Below are 24,120 nucleotides of genomic sequence, written 5' to 3' on the forward strand. Positions count from 1 at the left end.
TCTCTACCTCCTGGTTGCTGGGAATATAACTCCATACCTGACTTGATACGCAGTTTTGCTATTATTTTTTTAAAATCTTTGTGTGTGTGTGTGTGTGTGTGTTTGTATATGTGTATTTTAAGTTATCTTTTTAAATCATTGGTAACTTGAATGATTTCCAAATATTGTATGCATATTCTTATTTACATTGAAATTTTGGGTTTCTTATGTTTAGTTAAAGAATGCGCTTTTGAAAATTTATATTTAAAATCTTTACAATTAAAAATTTGAAATCTTTAGACCTAATACAGCTCTTCATATACTTGTTAGGAGATTATATGAGGTATTGTGAGTAGTGTTGAATATAGTGATTGATAAAGTCAGTGCTTAATAATTATTAGTTGTTTACTGTTTTCAAGATTTAGAAAAATCATCCTTTGCCATACCCATAATGATTGATTTTGCCTTTTTTTTAATCAACTTTCTTCTTCAGAAGCAGCTGTTACCTACAGATATCTATGACTAAACCACTATACTTTTTTTTGGTTAAAATATGAAAACAAATTTTAAAGAGAAGCTGTTTGAAAATTTTTCAATGTTTTTTTTATAAGTTTAAATTAATTCACTTAGTTTTTGAGACAGGATCTTAATTGTATAGCCTACGATGGCACTTAGCTGATATTCCTGTCTTAGACTCTCAAATGCTGGGGATTACAGGTATTTGCTACCACACCTACATCAAGAGCCTCTGTTAGTGCATATGTATGTATACTATATAAGTGTGTGGAGGCCAGAGGACAGCCTCAGATGTCAGTCTACAACTACTCTGTGTATCTTTTCCCTTTAAAAAAAAAAGACATGGTATCTCACTAGTCTGTATCTCACCAAGTAGGGTAGGCTGTCCAACAAGCAAGGCTCACCCTCCATGGGATTGGGATTACAAGCATGCCTCAACAACCCCTGCTCTTTAATGTAGTTTCTGGGGATCAAACTCAGGTCCTTTTGCTTGCAAGGGAAGCACCTTATCTGTTGAGCTTTCTCTAGCTCAAGAGACTGTTTTAAAAATAACATTCAAGGGCTGGAGAGATGGCTCAGAGGTTAAGAGCATTGCCTGCTCTTCCAAAGGTCCTGAGTTCAGTTCCCAGCAACCACATGGTAGCTCACAACCATCTGTAATGGGGTCTGGTGCCCTCTTCTGGCCTGCAGGCATACACACAGACAGAATATTGTATACATAATAAGTAAATATTTAAAAAAGGAAAAAGAATTAAAAGAAAAAAATAACATTCAAATTATCTGAGTAATATAGTCTGAATATCTACTTATAGTATAGGCCAGGAGGACTTTTAAGTGTAAATTATCTATGAAAAGTGAACATAGTGATCAGAATTTATACTCATTTAAAGAATAAAGCTGGCAAGAAAACTTGCTGCTAAACCTGATATTTTGCGTTCAATCTCTGGAATTTACATGGTAGAGGGAAAAAATGACCCTTAGAAGTTATCTTCTGACCTCCATACATGTATTATTGAAAACACACTTCCTTTTTCTCTGTCTTTTTTTCTAAATAAGTAAACAAATAAGTGCATGTGAAAAATTTTAAGAAAATTTTTTTTCTGGATTCGGCTTTTTAAAGGTCAGATCACAGATTATATTTCCAATACAGTAGTGGTACAAAAGGAAACTACAATTAGAAAAGTATTTTCAAGTACATGCTGAGACAACCACCAATATTTTCATATGTAATATACAATATTTTAACAAAAACATTTTTAAAAGAGTAACACATGATTATAATACAAAATTTAAAGAAACAAAGGAGCACATTGGGGAAGGATAGTATCTTTGTTTTGCCTTTGAGAGAGTCTCTGAGCATAAACAATGATATATGTATATATATGTATATATATGTATATCATTAAAATAAATTGTATTTATGTTTTTAAAATTTATTTGTAAAACATTTTATGTTAGAATGATGAAAATATAAAAAATATTTCTGTTTTTTAAAATTTTATTTGTTTATTTTTAGTTATCAATAAAGCACTTTAAATTTTGTCTGTCTTCACTATTCCTAATTTCAGATAATTTACAGTTTTCAGTTTCTTTTTTTATTTTTTATTTTTTGAAAAATTTATTTATGGGGCTGAAGAGATGGCTCAGAGGTTAAGAGCATTACCTGCTTTTCCAATGATCCTGAGTTCAATTCCCAGCAACCACATGGTGGCTCACAATCATCTGTAATGAGGTCTGGTGCCCTCTTCTGGCCTGCAGACATACACACAGAAAGAATATTGTATACATAATAAATAAATAAATATTTTTAAAAAATTATTTGTTTATTAAAAATTTCCACTGCCTCCCCTTCTCCCATTTCCCTTTCACTCTCCCTCCTTCCCTCCCCCCTCCCTCTCCAGTCCTAAGAGAAGTCAGGGTGCCCTGCCCTGTGGGAAGTCCAAGGCCCTCCTCCCCTCCATCCAGGTCTAGGAAGGTGTGCATCCGAACAGACTAGGCTACCAAAAAGCCAGTACATGCAGTAGAATCAAAACTCAGTGCCATTATCATTGGCTTCTCAGTCAGCCCTCATTGACAGCCACATTCAGAGAGTCTGGTCTGATCACATGCTCATTTAGTCCCAGTCCAGCTGTGTTTGGTGAGCTCCCATTAGATCAGTTGCACTGTCTCAGTGGGTGGACGCACCCCTTCCGGTCCTGACTTCCTTTCTCATGTTCTCCCGCCTTCTGCTCTTCATCTAAACCTTGGGAGCTCAGTCCAGTGCTCCAATGTGGTTCTCTGTCTCTATCTCCATCCATTGCCAGATGAGTGTATGTTTTTTTTAAAAGTAAAAAAATGATGCATATAGTTTAAGGATAAATATGTACAGTAAGTTAAATGTGGGAATAGAAATGTGCTTGTTAATAGCCATGCATGAAAAGTTAGTAGTCAAAATGAGAACTCAAACCTAAAAAATTAATAAGCAATAATTAAAAAAACCTTTGGAGATGAAAATATGGTTTGGATTATGAAGCTATTTTTGTATTTCCTTTTAGGGATGAACTGGAATCAGTAAGAAAAAAGTTCATACAGCAAGAAGATGAAGTTAAATGTAAATTGGACAAGAGTGAAGAGAACGTATGTATTTAACAATAGGTTGGATTCAAAAATTTAAATCATAAAAAACAATACAGACAATAAAGTGATACACATAGTATAAATAGCTAGTGATATAGATATTTAGCCATTAACATTTAAAATATGTATTAAGGTAGGCTAGAGAGATGACACAGCCATCAAAAGCATTTGCTGTCTTGCCAAAACCCACCAATTTCAGTTCTAAGTACTCACATAACTGTCTGAAACTCCAGTTTTGTGAGATCTGATACCATCTTCTGGATTCCTTGGATACTGAACTCATGTGGTATGTGTACATACAAGCAAAACACATAAAATCTTAAATGATATGGTTTAAGTTGGGTGGTTTTGAGTATGATACATAATTGTAAAAAATAGTCATATAATTCTAAAGATAGTTAAAAAATGTTCATTTAAGTTTTTTTCTATTACTTTATGTGAATATCTTTACACCCTGTACATGTTTGGTGCCCATGGAGGCCAGAAATCCACTGGAACTGAACAGATGATTGTGAGATGCCAGTAGGTGCCAAGAAATGAACCTGGGTCCTCTGGAAGAGCGACCAGGACTCTTAACTACTAAGGCACCTCTCCAGTCCCAAATGTTCAGGATTTAATTTTGACTTATATTTCTAGGCTAAATTAAAGGCTCATGGTGTGATAATATGTAATGTATTGAAAAGATTGTATTGTACCTTGAATATGGTTTCAACAAATGTCACAAAACTAGGAAAGTACAAAGTATGTCAAGAGTAGATAGTATATAGTGTGTATCGAGTGGGTGAAAATTGTGCCAAAGTTTAAATACCACGCATGATTATGAAGGCTCCTTTAGTCGTTTAGCAAATGTTATCTAACCACCAAATGTGTCCCAGGTAATGTTCTAGATACTGATTTTAGATGTCATTTACTTTGGTAGGCAGAAGTGGTCTAAAGTTTTATTGGGGCAGTAAAATGTTTTATTGATAATAAAATACTTGAGAATTGAATGAGGAGAGATGAAAGACACTAGAATCATTTGGGAGGTTGCTAAAAAGTATCTTCAGAGCACTAAAAAACAGAGAAGACTCTGGTCTTGATTATCTTATTTACTTATTTATAAGCTAGTAATTGTGGCTAGTGGATAATCTCAACAGAATTACTATGAAATTTACAATAAAGGAGTCCCTTGAAGTAAGGGCACTAGCAAAATTGTAATGCTGGTCCTCTATAGATTCTACTACTTGAGCACACAGAATAGCATTTAATCAAAACTTAGTTAAGTCTAGGCATGCTTTCTAGAAGAAGAAACATTCAGTAGGCTTAACAGAAATTAGTAGAAGTTTAGCTTGCAGAAGAAGAATATTCAAAATTTAAAAAAATATTGGGTGAAACCCCTCGAAGTATGTAACCCTGATAAATATAAGCAATTAAAATTTATTATGGCTGAAAGATGGAGGTTAAGGTAGTAACAGTAGGGAGAATGGATAAAGATGAAGATGGGTAGAGAGAACAGTGGAGAAATAGAAATAAGAAATATGATATTTAAAGCCTCAGTAATTTGTTTTTAGAAATTCAAGAATAATGAAGAGTCTTGACCTGAGAATTGTTTACCTTTTAGAAATTACATAAAGACTGTTAGAATAGTTTAAAGATAAGCTGATATTTTGGAGGGCTTAAGATGAAGCAGACATATTCAAGGTTCTATGTGTTATTTTCCTTCACTGAAATTTAAGTATGGGGACTGGGGAGATGGTTCAATTGTTAAAGTGCCAACCATGCAAATATGAGGGCTTGAGTTCAGATTTCTAGCACCTGCTTAAAAGCTGAGCATAGTGGCACAAAGTCAAATCCAGCCCTGGGAATGTGGAGAAAGGTGCATCTCTGGAGCTCGTTTGGTTAGCCAACCTAATCAAATTGAATGGCTTCAAGTGCAATGACTGATCCTATCTCACATGTACATACACGCAAGCATGTACATAATATACAGAGTGAGAGAGAGACATAGACATATGAACATAAAGAATTTAAAGTATGATCTATTTTACTAGTGTAGAAAATATTAGTGATAATGGGACTGGAGAGATGGCTCAGCATTTAAGAACAAGTAATGCTTTTACAAACAATCCTAGTTCTACGTCACCCATATTGGTAAGTTCACAGTTGCTTATAACTAGATCCTGGGGATTTGATATTGTTCTCGGAATTCCATTTATGTACCTGCATTTATGTGCAGAGCACCCCCATACATGTAATTAAAAGTAATAGAAACAATCTTTTTAAAAAGGAAATATTGATAAGTAGGCATGAAATTGAGGATAACCTCGTCTACAGAGCAAGTTCCAGGACAGTCAGGGCTACATAGAGGAATGTTGTCTCAACAAATAATGTATATATAAAATGGATGCATATATATTATAAAATATTAAATTAAGGCAGTTAACATTACATAAAGGTATATTCTTTTTTAAAGGAGTGAAATAAGCTGGATGAGCTGATAAGTATTTTTGTAAATATATAAAACTATAATTTTACTTCTAAAATACGCAAGAAAATGAAATTCTAATAACACTTTAAATGATTTCAAATAATATATTTTTTTAGGCTCGAAGCATTGAATGTGAAGTTTTAAAGAAAGAAAAGCAAATGAAGATACTAGAAAATAAGGTATTATCAAATTATAAAAAAGGTTTGGGAATAAGAACCTTGTGAAAATATATGACTAGATTTTGAAGGACAAACCTTTTTGTTCCTCTAGAAGACTTTGAGGAAGAATACAATGTTTTTACTGGTATTTCTTTGAAGAGACTCTGGATTCACCAATGTTAAATAGGCCCTTTTAGAGACCAAAGTTTTGTTAAACTCTCTACTTTCACTTTTTTCTTAAATTCATGCTCATAGTTATATTTATTGTGAATAGTCTTAAAATGACAAGATGCTTTTAGAAATTATTCAGCTCTTTTGCTCATTTCTAAAATGGAGCTGCAGAAAAATTCCTGCCCTCTTTATTTGAAATGTCTTTTATTTACCTGGGTTTCCTTTCTTTCATTTTACTATACATCTTGTCTTATACTTAATCTATTTCCATAAAATGAACAGTCCTCTGGAAAGTATAGTTTACTGTCTGAAGTTCCGACTTGTAATGCATAGTCATATAATTTGTTTTTCAGCCAGAGGGGTAAAATTATTTCGACTGGTAAATAAAATAGTTATAGCTTTATTAAGAACCAAATCATGAGAATCTAAGTAGCCTTTCTGACAAAATAAAAATGATTGATTTTTTTAATAAATAAAATATTCATGTAAAGATAATTTAATCTGTTACTATGGTTTTTGTTTGTTTGCTTATTTATTTTTATTGAGACAGAATCTTATAATGTAGCCTTGGCTGGCCTGGAGTTCACCATATAAGAGCCTTACCTTGAAATTCCGGCCAGTGGTAGCACAGGCCTTTAATCCCAGCACTTGAGAGGCAGAGGCAGACAGATCTCTGTGAGTTTGAGGCCAGCCTGGTCTACAAGAGTTAGTTCCAGGGCAGTCTCCAAAGCTACAGAGAAACCCTGTCTCAAAAAACCAAACCTTGCCCCGCCCCCCATTATAAAGATGGGTCTGACTCTCCCTTCCTAGTGTGATTATTAAATGTGCCTAGTCTGGTGCCAATATATCAAATCAGTGTGAAAATCAGAGAAATGCTTTTTGTTTTTTTCTGTAGTTGTGTTTTCCTAACTTTCTTTTGAAATTGTTCTTAATTAGGCTTGTGATATGCATAATTTTAGAAAATCCCTTGTAGCCAGGCATGGTGGTATATCTCTGTAATCCCAGTTTTTGAAGACTAAGATAGGAAGATTATGGTTTGAAGTAAGGTTGGGTACACAATGATACACTAATTAAAAAATAAAAATCACATGCTGAGCGGTGGTGACGTATACTTTTAATTCCAATACTTGGTAGGCAGAGGTAGGGACATTTCTGTAGTTTGAGGTCTGGTCTACAGAGCAAGTTTCAGGTCAGCTAGGACTACACAGAGAAAGCCTGTCTTAAAAAAACAAACCAAAACAATCACTTGTAAACAAAAAAGCAATGCTATGTAAAGTTCATTTATATGCAAAATATTAACTAACTATAGCCATGTATGAGTATTACAAGAAAAATATCCAACGACATTTGGTGCTAAGGAAGGAGACTGATTTTTTTTCTTGTGAGAATTTTTACTCTAATGGGAATTAGAACAATTTATATATCTGGGAGTTTAGAAATCTCTTAGAAATCTGTGTTCTTTTATGGTTCTTAAGATGTTCCTGGGACTAATACATTTTAATTCAGTTCTGCATGTACTCAGATGAAATAACCCCACCAAGTAATATATTAAAAAGTGGCTTAGTTGGTATTTCAGTAAGAAGAAATGGAATTCTGTCAGGAAGTAGAATATCATATTAATATTTTTCTATCAGATTTAATAACATTAGAATCTCAGAAATGAGAATGAGAGAATAACGAGTAATGAAGAAGACAGATCATATTTATATTTTTACATTAACAGAATGACTTTTGGTGAGCCTTATGTTATGTCATGCAGTATTTTATTAGTTTGAAATTGCTTATTTTGATCAGAATATTGAATAAAATTATGTAATTTTAAAAATAATTTTACAGTGTAACAATTTAAGGAAACAAGTTGAAAATAAAAGCAAGTATATTGAAGAGCTTCTTCAGGAGGTAGGTTTTCTTAATATAAATTTCTTAAAATTATCCCAATATTTGCACTATAGTTTTAGAGAGCAATGCTTTCATTTCATTGTAAGTCTTAATCACCGAAGTACTAACCATAATTAATTTTCCATAGAATAAGACCTTGAAAAAAAAGAGTTCAACAGATAACAAACAGCTGAATGCATATGAGATAAAGGTATGCGACATTTTTATTTTTGTTTTCTTAAATACTAGTGAATACATGAAGGTTTAGAAATACTATATTATACTTTTATAATTTAATGCTTACCTTCAGATGCTGTTATATTTTTGGATTGAAGAGATTAATTTTTATAGGGGTGATAGAATATTCATTGTGATTTAGCTGGGTCAGAATTATGTGAACCACTTAAAAATATATGTGTGCATGCTCTATGTATATATACGTGTGTTTTATTTTCTTTACTCATATATTATACAGCAATAATCTATATTAATTTTTTTCTTTAAATTATTTTCCTATAATACATTTTGATCATATTTATCCTCTCCAATTCTTTCTAGATCTTACGTACTTCTCTACTGACCTAACTTTATGTTCTTTTTCTCTCTCTCTTTAAAAAAGCAAACAGAAAAAGAAACACACAAACTCTACAAAACTGAAATCAAAATATATAAGCAGAAGATCAATAAGACAAAAATTGCCCAAACAATGCAGAATATCATAAAAAGCTTACAAAAACCTGGTTGAGTTCATTTTGTATTGGCTAACTACTCCTGGGCATGAGGCCTGAGCTAGTGTGTGTTAATAAACCCAGTGATACTTCATTGGAGAAAACTGATTTTTTTTTTCTTCGTCAGCGAATATCATTTGAGGATAATTTCTTGGTCGGGGTGGAAACCTATGTCCACTTCTCCCTCTCAGTTCTGGGACCCTGTCTGGCTTGAACCTGTGTAGGTCTTGTGTGACTGTTTCACAATCCTTGTGAGTTCATATTTTTATTATTCCTATTGTGACTGGAAGACTCTTTCCTTCATCTATCACTTCTAATTCTTAGAATCTTTATGCCTCCTCTTCCTCAGAGATCCCTGAGTCTTGTTGGGGAGGACTTTGATAAAGACATCTCATTCAAGACTGAGTGCTCCAGTAACTCTCATTCTGCGTATTTACAGTTGTGGATCTTTGTGTTAGTTTTCATCTAATGCAAAAAGCTTCTTCTCTGATGTGGGCTGAGCAAGGCATTGATCTAGCAGACTGTCATTAAGAGTCATTTATTGTTATGTTCCTTTAGAAGAATAATAATAGTATTAGGTTTTCCCTTAGGCCTAGGTCTTAGATTCTTGGTTTCTTTAGCAGAGTCAGATGTGGAGTCTAGCTCCTACAGTAGGTCTTAAATACAATCAGTAACTGGTTGGTTACTTCTATAACATACATGCCACGATTGGCACCAGTATATCTTGCAGACAGCTTACTGTAAAATATGGTTATCTTGTTGCACAAACAGTTTGAGACCCATCAACTCTATAGCATATAAAGCCCTAGAGTATAAGCCTGTGATGTCAGGACCAAATTTTGTCACCTTTCTCTTTAGGCAATGATTGATAATTAGTAAGTATTCAGTAAATATTTTTGTATCTTTAGTGGAGAGCAGTAGTAGTCAACATATTAAATGAATACTTTGATGAAAAGAAAGTCTTTGGTTTTTCAAGACAGAGTTTCTCTGTGTAGCCTTGGAGCCTCGAACTCACAGAGATCTGCTGGCCTCTCCAAGGGCTATAATTAAAGGTGTGCACCTACCACTGCCCAGTGAAAATAAAGTACTTTTTAATATCTTGAAATAGTACTTGAAACAAGAAATGCAAATATTGTCATTAAAAATAAAGACAAGTGAGAATTATCATAAACCTCTGAAAGTTACATAGGGAAGTAATCATAGTTATCTTCTGTAATTATACACTTGAATTCCTTGAGACAGAAACTACCAAAAATATTCATAGCAGTATTATTTACAGTAGCCCCAAATTGAAGATAATACAGTTATTCATTAATAGCATGAAAAATCATTTAAGAAATGACCCTAAGATAACCTGAAAGTTGGACTTTGAACTGAAAAGTAAAAATATTATGGAACAAAAAAATTATATGGTCCTTAATTTATATTTTGGTTTTTTGAGACAGGGTTTCTTTGTGGCTTTGGAGCCTGTTCTGGAACTAGCTCTTATAGACCAGGCTGGCCTTGAACTCACAGAGATACTCCTGCCTCTGCCTCCCAAGTGCTGGGATTAAAGGCATGCACCAGCACTGCCCGGCTCTAATAATAAATTTTTAAAATGAATGAAGCATTAGTAAAATTAAAGCTGTATAGGTATAAATCATTTATTTCAAGGATTACAGAAATTTTTTTTGAAAGAGAATAGTACTTCACAGGCCTGTAAAATAGCACCAAGTGATTTAAAATATGTAATTTAATACATATGTAATAAATATGTAAAAAAATTACATATTTAAAATATGTAATCTCCGAGGAAGAAAGGAGAAAAAAATGACAAAAGGAAATTATTTGAGAAAATTAGTAAAATTTTCTTCTTTTGTTTTCAAATAAATTTAGGCTTTGACAATTTTGTACCTGTTTGTAATACATTTTGGTCACATACTCATCCCCTTGTTTCATATCCTACGCTCCTCCAAACCCAGTAATTATCGCTTCTTCCACCTACTACCTATCTCTTTTCATATCTTTTTCTCTTGTTTTTGTGATCTTGTGATCCACTGGTTTAACCAGGGTATATGTATATGAGTAGGAAAATATTCACTGGGGCATCTGTAACTTGCTAGTGACTATATTACAAAGCTTTTTGTTTTTGATTATGTTTGTTTGTTCTTTTTTAAACTTAACTGTTAGTAAGCCCCAAATAGAATAAATAGAATGAGAACGATATCTAGGCAGGTATACATTAGTCAAAGTGCTAAACCAAGGATGAAGAGGAACTTAAAATCACACAGAAGAAATGTCACACTATAGAACTGTGGCACAAATGATGATGACTGATCTTATATAAGGTGCAAAGACACAGCAAAACAAAGGAATGACATATATAAAATGCTGGAAGAAATAAGCTGTCTTTATAGGATTTTGTACACAGAAAATATAACACTAAGAGCTATGCTACAAGAAATGTTGAAAGAATTTCTTGAGGCTGAAGAAAATGTTATTAAACAGAAATGTAAATTAGTTAGAAGAATGAAAAGCATCAGAAATGGTAAATATTAGATATTTCATCTTTAAGAGTTTCAAACATTCTCTTGAAGAAGTTATTTTTTTTTTTTAGATAATTTTCTTCTGGTTCATTTATATTTGGTTGTTCAGGTCTTGCTGTTGTAGGGTCTTTAGGTTTTACTGGTATTGTGTTGCTCTTTGTGGTGTAGCGTATGATCTTACCTTTTCTACTCATCTTTTCCTCTAATAGACATGGTTGGGGCTGTCTGAGATTCTGTTGAATAATCTTCTAGGTGCCAGTGAATCCAAAGCTCAGATGGTTGTTCCTCATGGTACAGTTAGTGTCACTGTTCTAGTTACCCCGTTGGTTACTCCTGTTCCTGGAGATAGCTCAGTGCTCCTGTGCTTTGCTCTGCTCCCTTGGAGTTTGCTGTCTCAGGCCTACTTTGGCCTAGGCTGCTGGTTTTGATCTGTTTCTGTAAATCCTTGTCTGGATCCCCTCTTGCAAAAGTCCCTGACTTGGAGTTAGACCTGTTCTGGTGGAGATCACTGACTCTGGATCTGGTCGCTTGCTCAGCCCTGATCCGCCAGTGTTCTGGGACTGGATTGGCTCCCAGGACTGGATTTGCTCCTGGCTTCTGCTTCTGGTGGAGCTTGTTTTGCCAGGCCCTCTCTGTCCTAAGTGTCTCATTCAGTTCCACTTCTGTGGAATTTGTTACCCAAGGTGGAGTTCCTTGCCTCAGGGCAACTTTGGCCTAGGTTACCAGCTTTGACCTGTATCTGTAAATCCTGGTCTGGATCCCTTCCTGCAGAAGTCCCTGGGTTGGAGTTGGACCTGGAAAGGTTTCTGGTTCCCATCTACTGCCTTGGAGGTCCCAGGTTCGTGTGTGCCCAGACCTACAGAGGACCTGCTTACATCCTCAATGGTCTCAGACCCACACTTGTACCCTCAGGGGTTCCAGGTTCCTGCCTATTCCCTTTGATGTCCAAGACCAATGGCTGAACCCATAGAGGTCCTGGCTCAGGCCTCTCTCTGAGGTCCCAGACTCAACGCCTGGTCGTAGGATCCAGGTTCACTCACGCCTAGACTGACAGAGGTCCTGGCTTAGGTCTACTCCCTTGAAGGTCCCAGATTCATGTCCAGGCTCTGGCTCTGGCCCACTCGTTCAGTGGTTATTCCCCTGTGCCTGTTCTGATGGAGATCTTGACTCTGGTTCTGGTCGCTGGCTCAATTCTGTTCTGCCCGTGTCCCAGGACTGGATTTGCTCCTGGCTTCTGCTCATTGTGGAACTTGTTCTCTGTCTTAGGTAGCTGGTTTAGTCAAATATTAAATATAAAAAATATAACAGGTTTTATATTTTAATTTCCTCCTTTAATTTTTAAAGGGATATATATGTATATATATGTATGTATTTTGCTGCTTAAAAATTTATAAAATTAGGCTTTGTGGAGTTTATAAGGTCTAATATCTATATAATACCTAAGGCTAAGGGAACATTGCAGAAGAAGGGACAAGATTGCAAGAATCAGAGGTTCAGGGAATTTGCTGTGAGATTGTATCCCCTAGTAGTATCAGAAGGTACATGCATAAAGTCATGAGCCAAACAAAGATGACACAAATAAATGTGCCAAATCAGATAGGGAAAAGGCCTCAACCCCACCCAAAGAACTCTAGTCAACTGAGGAAAACTGGGAGTGGGAGAGGTCATCTTCCCTACAGCAATGCACGCTAGTTGGTTGTCCAGTGCCAAATTGGGTCAGCCCTGAAAAAATATATATACAATGAACATTATACAGACTGAGCAGGTTATATTTAGAAATACATATGTCTATAATATACAAGCATATATGAGTGCAATTATAGTAAAAAAAGAGACCATGAATTTGAAGGGGAGTAGAGAGGTATATGGGAGGGTTTAGAGAAAGGGAAGGGAGAAATGTAATTATAATAATGACATTTTTTTTAAAACATTAGACATTATAGAGTTTATAAGGCCTATAATTTCTAAATAGCGCAGAGGATAGTGAAGCAAATATAACTATTTTCTGCAGGCTATATTAGTATGAAGTAGTACATAATTAATTTTATGTATACATGTGAGTGTGATTGTACACATATTCATGTATGTATGCATGTGTGGAGGCTAGAGAATAACTCAGGGTTTTATAAACATATAACTTCAGATAAAGTGTATTCTACAATTGTTAGGTGAAATAGTCCATTAAGAAGATTAAGATTAAGGCTATATTGTAGGGTTTTTATGTTTTTATTTTTTGTCTTTACTTTTTGTGGTTATTCTTAATGTGAAACTTTTTATTATATAAGATGAAACTTGTTATTTACATTTGGTAGATATTTTATATACTTATATATGATAGAAAGTTATTTAAGGTTATCTTCTTTGTCTCTGATAACTATATTACTTTAGAAAGCAAATTTTTAGTCAACTTTTAATATGTTTGATACTTTGAAACCGACAGAAATTGTATTCTGCTGTTTGAGATTAATTTTTTATAATTTTATTTTATTACTTTAAAAAATACCAATCCAAATTCCCACTCGCTCCCCTCCTCCCACTCCTCTCCCACTCCCTCCACACACCCTCCCATACCCTCCCACTCCACCCCACTCCAATTCTAAGAGAGGGCAAGATACACTGCCCTGTGGAAAGTCCAAGGCTCTCCTTACTACATCTAGGTTGAGCAAGGTATACATCCTAAGAGAATAGGATCCCCAAAAGCCAGTGCATGCAGTTTAGACAAATCCCAGTGCTATTGTCAGTGGCCCCTCAGTCTGCCCCAACTGTCGACCACATTCAGAGGGACTAATTTGATCCCATGCTTGTTCACTCCCAGTCCAGTTGGAGTTGGTGAGCTCCCATTAGCTCAGGCAAACTGTCTCAGTGAGTGAACCCCCCATAGTACTGACTTCCTTGCTCATACGCTCACTCCTTCCACTCTTCAGTTGGACTTTGGGAGATTAGTCCAGTGCTCCAATGTGGGTCTCTGCCTCTGTTTCCATCTGTTTTGGACAAAGGTTCTATGGTGAAATTAAAGATACTACTCATCAGTCTGGCTACAGGACAAGGCCAGATCAGACACCCTCTGCTCTATTCCTTAGGGTCTTAGCTGGGGTCATCCTTGTGGATTCCTGGGAATTTTTCTAGAGCCAGGTTTCTTCCTAACACCCTAATGGCTCCCTCAATAAAGATACGAGAGCAAGGAAAGAGAGATTCATTTATTTTTAAAGTTTTTAAAAGTTGTGTCTGTGTATGTGGTGTGCATACATGTGTGACACCGTCAGAAAACAATTTTGTGGAGCTGGTTCTCTCACTTTTATGTTGGTTGTAGAACAAATTCTAATTGTTTTTAATAATAAAAACCTAGAGTTAGATATCGGGGGTAAAACCTGAGATATCAGAGAAGCAGGAGATAAGTATAATAGGTTTTAAAAGCACTAAAACAATCTTACTTGTAAATATTAAGAATATTTATAACATTTTGAGGGGGCTGTAGGGGAAACCAAAGAAGATGAACAGAAACTGTTACTGATATTGGTAATATCTTACCTTACCTTAAAGTTGACAGTTGATTTATGGATATTGAATGCATTCTGATTTACTGTTACACTACCTATGCCTTCTTGGTGGAATTCTTGTCTCCTGCTTTGACACATTTCCTTAGTTACAATTTAACTCTCAGGTAAAGTGAATCTGGGCAGTAAGTGCTAATTTAGGGTTCTTTTTTATCTCCTGACATTACTAGATTTGAGATGTAGCTATGCAATATATAAAATATGAGAAAGCAAAAAATTAAAAACATTCTTTATGGAAAACATTAAATATATTTTATTTGAATGCATGGGGTTTCAGTTAGAGTTATGGATTATTATAAAATGAATTAAAACTTACCAACTTAAATATTAAGAAAATTTTCAGTTTCTTTCTTCAAAGACTTAAAGTTCTTGTCATACAAGTCTTTTACTTACTTGGTTAGAGTTGCCCCAAGATAGTTTATATTATCTTGGTGATGTTTATATTATCAGGGTGATGTTTCTCTGATTTCTTTCTCAGCCTGTTTATCATCTGTATATAGGAAGGCTACTGATTTTTTTGAGTTAATTAATCCTGTCACATTATTGAAGGTGTTTATGATCTGTGGGAGTTCCTGGTAGTTTTTGGAGTCACTTAAATATTCTGTCATATCATCTGCAAACAGCAAAAGTTTGACTTCTTTTCCAGTTTGTATCCCCTTGATCTCCTTTTGTTGTTTTATTGCTCTAACTAGAACTTTGAATACTATATTGAATAGATATGGAGAGGGTGGACAAACTTATCTTGTTCCTCATTTTAGTGGAATCACTTTGAGTTTCTTTCCATTTAGTTTGATATTAGCTGTTGGCTTGATGTATATTGCCTTTATTATGTTTAGGTATGTTCCTTGTATCCTTGATCTTTTCAAACCTTTCTTTATCATGAAGGAGTGTTGAATTTTGTCAAAGTCTTTTTCAACAATTAATACGATGATCATGTGGCCTTTTTTTCTTTCAGTTTGTTTATATTGTGAATTACATTGACAGATTTTCATATGTTGAACCATCCCTGTATCTCTGATATGAAGCCCGTTTGATCATGGTAGATAATTCTTTTAATTGATTTTTATTGAGCTCTACATTTTTTCTCTGCTCCCCTCTCTGCTTCTCTCCTCCCCACTTCAGCTCTCCCCCAAGGTCCCCATGCTCCCAATTTACTCAGGAGATCTTGTCTTTTTCTACTTTCTACTTCGCATGTATATTAGATCTTGTAAGTCTCTCTTAGTGTCTGCATTGTTGTCTAAGTTCTCTGGGATTGTGGTTTGTAGGCTGGTTTTCTTTGCTTTATGTTTAAAAAGCACCTATGAGTGATTACATGTGATAGTTGTCTTTCTGTGTCTGGGTTACCTCACTCAAAATAATATTTTGTAGCTCCATCCAATTTCCTGCAAAATTCAAGCTGTCGTTATTTTTTTCTTCTGTGTAGTACTCCATTGTGTAAATGTACCACATTTTCCTTATTCATTCTTCGATCGAGGGGCATTTAGGTTGTTTCCAGGTTCTGGCTATGACAAACAAAGCTGCAATGAACATAGTTGAGCACATGTCCTTAAGGCACGATTGAGCATCCTTTGGATATATACCCAAAAGTGGTATTACTGGGTCTTGAGGAAGGTTGTTTCCTAATTTTCTGAGAAATCGCCACAATGACATCGTTGTACCAGCTTGCATTCCCACCAGCAATGCAGAAGTGTTCCCTTTCCCCTACAACCTCTCCAGCATAAGTTGTCATCAGTGTTTTTGATCTTCGCCATTCTTGCAGGTGTTAGATGGAATCTCAGAGTTGTTTTGATTTGCATTTCTCTGATGACTAAGGATGTTGGACATTTCCTTAAGTGTCTTTCAGTCATTTTAGATTCCTCTGTTGAGAGTTCGCTGTTTAGTTCTGTACTCCATTTTTTTTTATCGGATTATGTGTTCTTTTGGTGAAAAATTTCTTGCGTTCTTTGTATATTTTGGAGATCAGACCTCTGTCTGATGTGGGGTTAGTGAAGATCTTTTCCCACTCTGTTGGCTGTTGTTTTGTCTTGTTCACTGTGTCTTTTGCTTTACAGAAGCTTTTCAGTTTCCGAAGGTCCCATTTATTAATTGTTTCTTTCAGTGTTTGTGTTGCTGGGATTATATTTAGGAAGTAGTCTCCAGTGTCAATACGTTCAAGCATATTTCCCACTTTCTCTTCTATAAGGTTGGCTGGCTCTATGTTGAGGGGTAGATGATTTTTTTTTGATGTGTTCTTGGATTCAGTTTGCCAGTTTTTTATTGAGTATTTTTGTATCAATGTTCCTGAGGGAGATTGTTTTGTAATTTTCTTTCTTACTAGTCTTTGTATGGTTTGGATATCAAGGTAGGAATCCACAAGGATGGCTCCAGCTAAGACTCCTAAAAATAGTGGAGAGGGTGCCTGAACTGGCCTTCTCCTGTAATCAGATTGGTCACTAACCTAATTTCCATCATAGAACCTTCATCCAGGAACTGATGGAAACAGATATAGAGATCCACTGCCAAGCACTAGGCCGAGCTCCTGGAGTTCAGTCGAAGAGAGGGAGGAGGGATCATATGAGCTAGTGGTGGTGGGAAGGGGCAAGATCATGATGTAGAAATCCCCAGAGAGAGCTGATCTGAGCTAGGGAAGCTCATGGACTCTGGACTAACACCTGGAGAACCCGCATAGGACCCAGCTAGGCCCTCTGAATGTGGGTGACAGTTGTCTGACTTGGTTAATTTTTGAGACCCCTGGCAGTGGGACCAGGATTTATCCCTGGTGCATGAGCTGGCTTTTTGGAACCCATTCCCTCTTTTGGGATACCTCACTCAGCCTTGATGCAGTGGGGAGGGACTTGGTCCTCCCTCAACAGGCTTAGTTGACTCCCCATGGGAGGCCTGAGGAGTGAATGGGGGGGTAGAATGGGGGAAACTAGAGGAAGGGAGAGAGGGGGAACTGTAGTTGGTATGTAAATTACTTTTAAAAAGGAAAAAAATTAAAAAGAAAATAAAATTGCATTTAAAAAATTCTTTTGAAGACCCATGTTGGGACATCTCTTTATTCCCAACACTCAGTAGTCAGAGACAGAGGCAGAGACAAGTGTATCTTCTGTAAGTCAAGGATGGTATGATCTACCTGGCAAGTTTCCAATACAGCCAGAGCTATATAAAGAGACATTGTCTAAAAAACAAAAATGTAGAAAAAAAATGGAAAAAGAAACTCATTAATAAATAAATGTGTTGGGTGGTGATGGCACACACTTTTAATCCTGGCACTCCGGAGGCAGAAACAGGCAGATCTCTGTGAGTTAAGGTTTACAGAGTTCCATGACAGGCTCCAAAGCTATGGAGGGAAACCCTGACTCGAAAAACAAAACAAAACAAACAAATGAAAGCCAAAACCCAAAAATGTGCAATATCCTGCAAACAAAGACATCAGGGCAAGAACCCTCATCTGTTAGAACGCTTCCTCCTCTTGGTTATGATAAATCACGTACATGTATGGTGGATGTACTTGTGGATGTTGGTGGAAAGGAGTCTTTGATTAGAAACAGACTCATAACAGATGCCAAAGAGCTGTCGTAAGACCACCTGCCAATGGTGAAAAATTTTCCTAGATGTTTTTTTCCCCCTGGTTTGATTTCATGAAAAGAGGTTGCACCTTAGCTGATATTAACCAAATGAATATCTTGATTTAGATCCATATGTAAGGAACCCGTGGGCACTGCAAGGTTTACTCGGTAAATCACAAGACATTCTCAAGGAATGCATTGTTGCTTATGAGATCCTTTCTGGGTGGGTTAGCTGCAGTGAATTTTACTCTTATTAGTCTTGCTTCCAACAGTCACTCCTTATCACCTTATGTAACATGGTGGACCATTTTTTCCTGTGCCCCAGTATTTGTAAGTTCATGTATATAGTATGTTTGCATGTTTCACTGTGAAGGAAAGGCTGAAAGCTACTCAAAGTTGGACTTAAAGTTTGATTCAAGTTGATAGAATTTGATAGAACATCAGTGGAAGTTTATATGTATTTTTTATGGAGCATTAGTTGTAATTTTTAAGTAAAATGATTTGAAAAAAATATGTTACTGTTTATATTATATTGCTTGGAATATATACATATATTAAGAGTCAAGATAGACCATGAAAGATGAAACACATCTCACTCAGCATATGAAAGATGTAAACAAATGATTCACTCATAATTTTCATGAATATTTTAGGATTTACAAAACTACCAATTAGTATGAAATATTTTTGAGTAATCTATATAATTTATTAAAATTAATGTTACTTTCTTTACTTACAGGTCAACAAATTAGAGTTGGAACTAGAAAGTGCCAAACAAAAATTTCAAGAAATGACTAACAACTATCAGAAAGAACTTGAGGTCAAAAAGATATCAGAAGAAAAACTTTTGGGAGAGGTAGAAAAACCTAAATATGTTCAGAACTTACTATGCTAAAAATGTTAGTTGATTAGCTTTAAAAAAATAAGTACTTTTGCTGGGCAGTGTTGGCACATGCCTTTAATTCCATCACTTTTGGAGGTAGAGACAGGGATCTCTGAGTTCAAGTCCAGCCTGGTCTACAGATCAAGTTCCAGGACAGCCAGAGCTACACAGAGAAACCTTGTCTCAATTTATATATAATAGTCATTTTACTTTTTGAAACTTGCTAAAATAACCCAAACAAGTGATACATCTTTTACATACTTTGTTTTTAATTTTCTGCTGTTTGAGTTTTATACTTTATGTAAGTAGAATATATGTTTCTTAAAGAAAAGTTGAATTTTTTGGAAATTGGTGTAGGGTCCAGCAACAATAAATAAAAAGAAACACTTTTTTTAAAAAAATTTTATAGATTGAGAAAGCCAAAGCAACGGTTGATGAAGAGGTAAAGTTACAGAAAGAAATTGATTTACGATGTCAACATAAAATAGCTGAAATGGTAGCACTTATGGAAAAGCATAAGGTAATTTATTATAATAAAATTATTACTTAGACTGTTTCAAACTTGCAAATAAGGATATAAGCTCTTAACTACTGATCTACTGTCATACTTGCCTATTGCCATGTTCTTTATTATTATGGAATAAACTCAAACTATCTGCAATTGTAAAGCCCCCAATAATATATATAAATATAAAAATTTATTTTTTAGAGAATAGTTCTGTTAAAATGATGAACTTAAGGTAGTCTTTTATTTATCAAAGAAGTTATTTTCTATACAACAGTACCTAATTATAGTTTAACTATTATTGATCCTCTATTTCTCTAAGTTCAGATCCCAACCATTCAAGGTCAAACTGAGATGCCTCTTCCTCTAGTAAATATCTTGTTATTATTTATAATAAATGAAAATAGTCATGCTTTCTGAATTCCTCTAGTAGTCTCATAGCACTATCTTTCATTAACTACATACCCAGGATATTTCTTACTAATATTCATATGTTGAATGTTAGTTTTCTACTTGTATTGAATATTTACTATGTTGAACAAATTCTTAACAAAGGAGTAAATGGATAAAAGACTTATATCTATGGTTGTGAGCCTACCCTTTAATGGCTGATTTATATTTCCAGCATGGGGAAATACTTAGTATTTGTTATGAGTACCTTTTATTTTTTCTATTGTTTGAGTAATTCTTCTTTTAGGTAAACTTAGTTTTCCTTCAGATTTGGAGAGGAAATAGTTTGTCCTTACCTATTAATTTTTAAAAATTGGAACCATGCTGGGTGGTGGTGGTGCACACCTTTAATCCCAGCACTTGGGAGGCAGAGCCAGGAGAATCTCTGTGAGTTTGAGGCCAGCCTGGTTTACAAGAGCTAGTTCCAGGACTAGGCTCTAAAAAGCTACAAGAAATCCTGTCTTGAAAAACAAAAAACAAAAATTGGAACCAGGCTCTAACATTACTATGAAGTAATTTATCATTAAGAATTTCCAGGACAGGCTCCAAAGCTACAGAGAAACCCTGTCTCAAAAAACCAAAAAAAAAAAAAGGATTTTGAATTTTAAATAATATTATGTTATAAACTAATAGATTTAAATTCAGAATGTTTCAATCTAGTGCAGTTTATAATCCATATTGAAAAGTTGTATTGACTTTGTCTAGGTCCTTTTGACCTGACTTGAGTAGTCTTTGATAGCTTTTATTTTTGTTATGACAAAAAATTTCTAGGCTTGTGTTGTGTTTCCTATTTTAGATTTGGAGTCAGTCACTTTCCTTTTTTAAAAGATTTATTTATTGTATATTTGGTGTTCTATTCGAATGTATGCCTGCAGGCCAGAAGAGGGCATCAGATTTCGTTATAGATGGTTGTAAGCTGTGGTTGTTGGAAATTGAACTCGGGACCTCTGGAAGAACAGCCAGTGCTCTTAACTGAGCCATCTGTCTGCTTCTGGAGTCAGTCACTTTTCTAAGGCATCTTGGTGTTATATTCATATTGAACAAGACTCTCACTTTGTAGCTCAGGTTGATTTTGAACTTGTGGTAGTCAATCCCCAGCTTCCTGAGTGATAGATTTGTGGACATGGTAGCTTACCCAACACAGCTATACTTCTTAAATTATGAAATTTAATGTTTCTACTAAAATAACTATTTCTTGTTATTGTGTCGGATTATGTTCAAAATTTGTCTATGTTTCACTATTTAGGTTGTTAGAATATGTATGAAAACTTAAAGTACATATTCACTCAAATTTCTAATAGTTTTCTTTAATATTTAATGTGTAGTGTATCAATCTTATAAATACCTAAAATGCTTTCTTTGTTTAATACAGCACCAATATGATAAGATTGTTGAAGAAAGAGACTCAGAATTAGGACTTTATAAAAGCAGAGAACAAGAACAGTCATCAGTGAAGGCTGCTTTGGTAAGACAGAACAAATAGCAATAAAAACCAACTCTTAAAATACCAGCATTTAGAAAAAAGAATAATAATAAGTAGAACCATGAGATTTGACCTGTAGAATCAGTATTAGATCTAAAAGGATTTACCTATTTTCTAGTAGAATGCTTTTCCATTTTTTTTTTACATTATAAGTGTTTTTTCAACAGGAGTGTAAAAAAGTCACCTAAACTGAATTTAAAGTTTTGATATTTGGACAGGAGAGTGGGGTGGAGTAAGAGAATATGAGTATATATATGTATGTGAATTTGTTATATGTATACATATGCTATTTTAGTCCTTGGGAAGACTATGAAAAACTTGAAACTTGTTCACATAGAGTCTAGTTATATCCATTACCTAAGCTTTCATATGTATGACTTTTTTTTTTGTTTTGAGACAGAGTTTCTCTGTGTAGCTCTGGCTGTGCTGGAATCCACTCTATAGACTAGACTGGCCTCAAACTCAGAGATCTACCTATGTCTGTCTGCTAAGTACTAGGATTAAAGGAATGTGCCATTACTACCTGACCACATGTATGAATTTTAAAAGAACATTTTCTGAGTTAATTTTTTTTCTAGAGCTGAATTTATTTGAAACATTAGATTACAGTTTCATTGTCTTGAGAAATATGGAAAAGCACTTACACACTTCATTTTTCTTTTTCTTTAGGAGACTCAATTATCTAATATTAGAAGTGAACTCGTGTCTCTGAAGAAGCAACTTGAAATAGAAAGGGAAGAAAAAGTAGGTTTTGTGGCATTACATGTAATATAATTGTAGGATTTTGGTACAATGTTTTGTTTTATAAATGTCATAAAATAATTTACAAATTTGGGTAATTAATAGTAAGAAAATGCTGCTGTTCTTTTCCCTACAAACATCTTAAGACATTTCATTTCACAATTACATATGTACTTTCAAGAATAGAAATATTTTCTAATATGATGTATTTGTTTAAGAAATATTATCTTGAGGGTTGATGAGATGACTCTCAAGTTAAGAGCTTGCACTTGCTTGCAGAAGATCCAAGTTCAATTTCCACACCCACTCTAGGCAGCTCACAGTTGCTTTTAACTGCAGCTCTAGAGGAAAATCCTCTAGTCTCTGTGGGCAACTGTACTCTAGTGCACATACTCAATTTGGAGAGGTATACATAATTTAAAATAAAATAATTCTTAAAAAAAGGAAATACTATATTTAGAGGGACTAGATCAGTTCCATTCAGACTCCCTAGCTGTTAGTCCAGAGTTTGAGCTCCTATGGACCCAGGTTAGTTGTTTCTGTGGGTTCTTTTGTGATGACCTTGATCCCCTTGGCTTACACAATCCTTTCTCTCTCTCTTCAACAAGATCCCTGGAGCTCAGCCCAGTGCTTGGCTGTGGATGTCTCTATATGTGTGACAATTAGTTTTGTAGCTTGGTCTATTTGTAGGACCCCTATCAGGCTATGTCCCTATTGCTTGAGCTAGCTTTTGGAAACATATTCCTCATACTGAGTTGCCTTGCCCAGTCTTAATACAAAGGGATGAACTTAGTTCTACCTCAACTTGATATTCCATGCTTTGTTGACACCCATGGGAAGCCTGCCTCTTTCTGAACAGAAACAGAGGAGTGGATGGGGGTGGGGCACAGGGGAGGTGGGGAGGGAACATGAGTAGAAGGGGGAGGGGAAACTGAGGTCAGGATGTGAAATAAATGATACAATTTAACCAATAAAAAAAAAAGAAAAAAAAACATACCACAAAAGGAAATACTATTTCATAGCAAATGCTTGTATATTTAATATGAATTTTTAAAAAACTATTTAAAGTTATAGAAAAACATCTTACTTATATCCTAATGATATTTTGAAGTTTGCAGGGTGCTATGATTCACACTTAAAATACCAAATTTTAAACTTTTTGTATGGCAGATACTCTGCTGAGCATTTATATCTAGCTTAATAATTATTAACATGTGAAATGTTTACTGTCTTCTTTTTTGTAATGGTTAGGTTATTTATTCAAGATTTCATAAGAAAGTAGAATAGTTAGAATTCAAATCTGGTTATATTTTGCATGGTTTCACAACCTGTTCTATTAACTCTGCAACAGCCTGATAAAGTATAGTTTCAACTTGAGGTCTCAGTGAGTTTAACTTTGTCCCATATTTAAGTCCTTTATCCTTTTCATTCTGTGAAAAATTTCACACAAATGTCAGTTTAAGTATTCTCATATACATATACATATTCGTTCTATTATATCATGTATTTTTTAAGGCTAGGATCATGTCTTATCGCTGTTTTCTAAAAATTGTTTATTTCTAATAAATATTAGTTAAATAGATGAATAAATTGATTTTATTTCACCTATAATAACAACATTTATCCTATAGTTTCAATAGAAAAATCCTTCTGTGTCTTTACTTTTCATTTTCCTGATTAAACCTGAGCTTTCTTAAAGTTTTATGTTTATTTTATGTTTTGAGATGCTGGAGATTGAATCAGTTTTTCTTTTTTAATAAATACAAATAAAACCTCACTGTAGTTTTTCTTGCTTTTAAAATTTCTAGTTTTTTGTATTTTCTTTTTTTTATTTATTATTTATTATGTATACAATATTCTGTCTGTGTGTATGCCTGCAGATCAGAAGAGGGCACCAGACCCTGTTACAGATGGT

At 34.7% G+C, this 24,120-nt stretch overlaps 1 protein-coding gene across 6 annotated transcripts in view; it reads left to right on the forward strand.

The window, feature by feature from the left end:
• Sycp1 (synaptonemal complex protein 1) overlaps nt 1-24,120 on the forward strand; it is a 94,248-nt gene that overhangs the window by 51,637 nt on the left and 18,491 nt on the right. For 5 of the 6 annotated variants that reach the window (XM_085677905.2, XM_085677910.2, XM_085677907.2 and 2 more), the window contains 8 exons: nt 3,030-3,111; nt 5,695-5,757; nt 7,744-7,806; nt 7,934-7,996; nt 18,883-18,999; nt 19,436-19,546; nt 21,354-21,446; nt 22,134-22,208. In XM_085677905.2, the coding sequence (XP_085534031.2) occupies nt 3,030-3,111; nt 5,695-5,757; nt 7,744-7,806; nt 7,934-7,996; nt 18,883-18,999; nt 19,436-19,546; nt 21,354-21,446; nt 22,134-22,208 (667 nt within the window). The remainder of the gene's footprint in view (nt 1-3,029; nt 3,112-5,694; nt 5,758-7,743; nt 7,807-7,933; nt 7,997-18,882; nt 19,000-19,435; nt 19,547-21,353; nt 21,447-22,133; nt 22,209-24,120) is intronic. The other variant, XM_085677911.2, reaches the window with a different exon arrangement.

This window comes from Myodes glareolus, chromosome 17 (genome assembly GCF_982192425.1).
Source record: "Myodes glareolus chromosome 17, mMyoGla1.1, whole genome shotgun sequence".
Lineage (NCBI taxonomy): Eukaryota > Metazoa > Chordata > Mammalia > Rodentia > Cricetidae > Myodes > Myodes glareolus.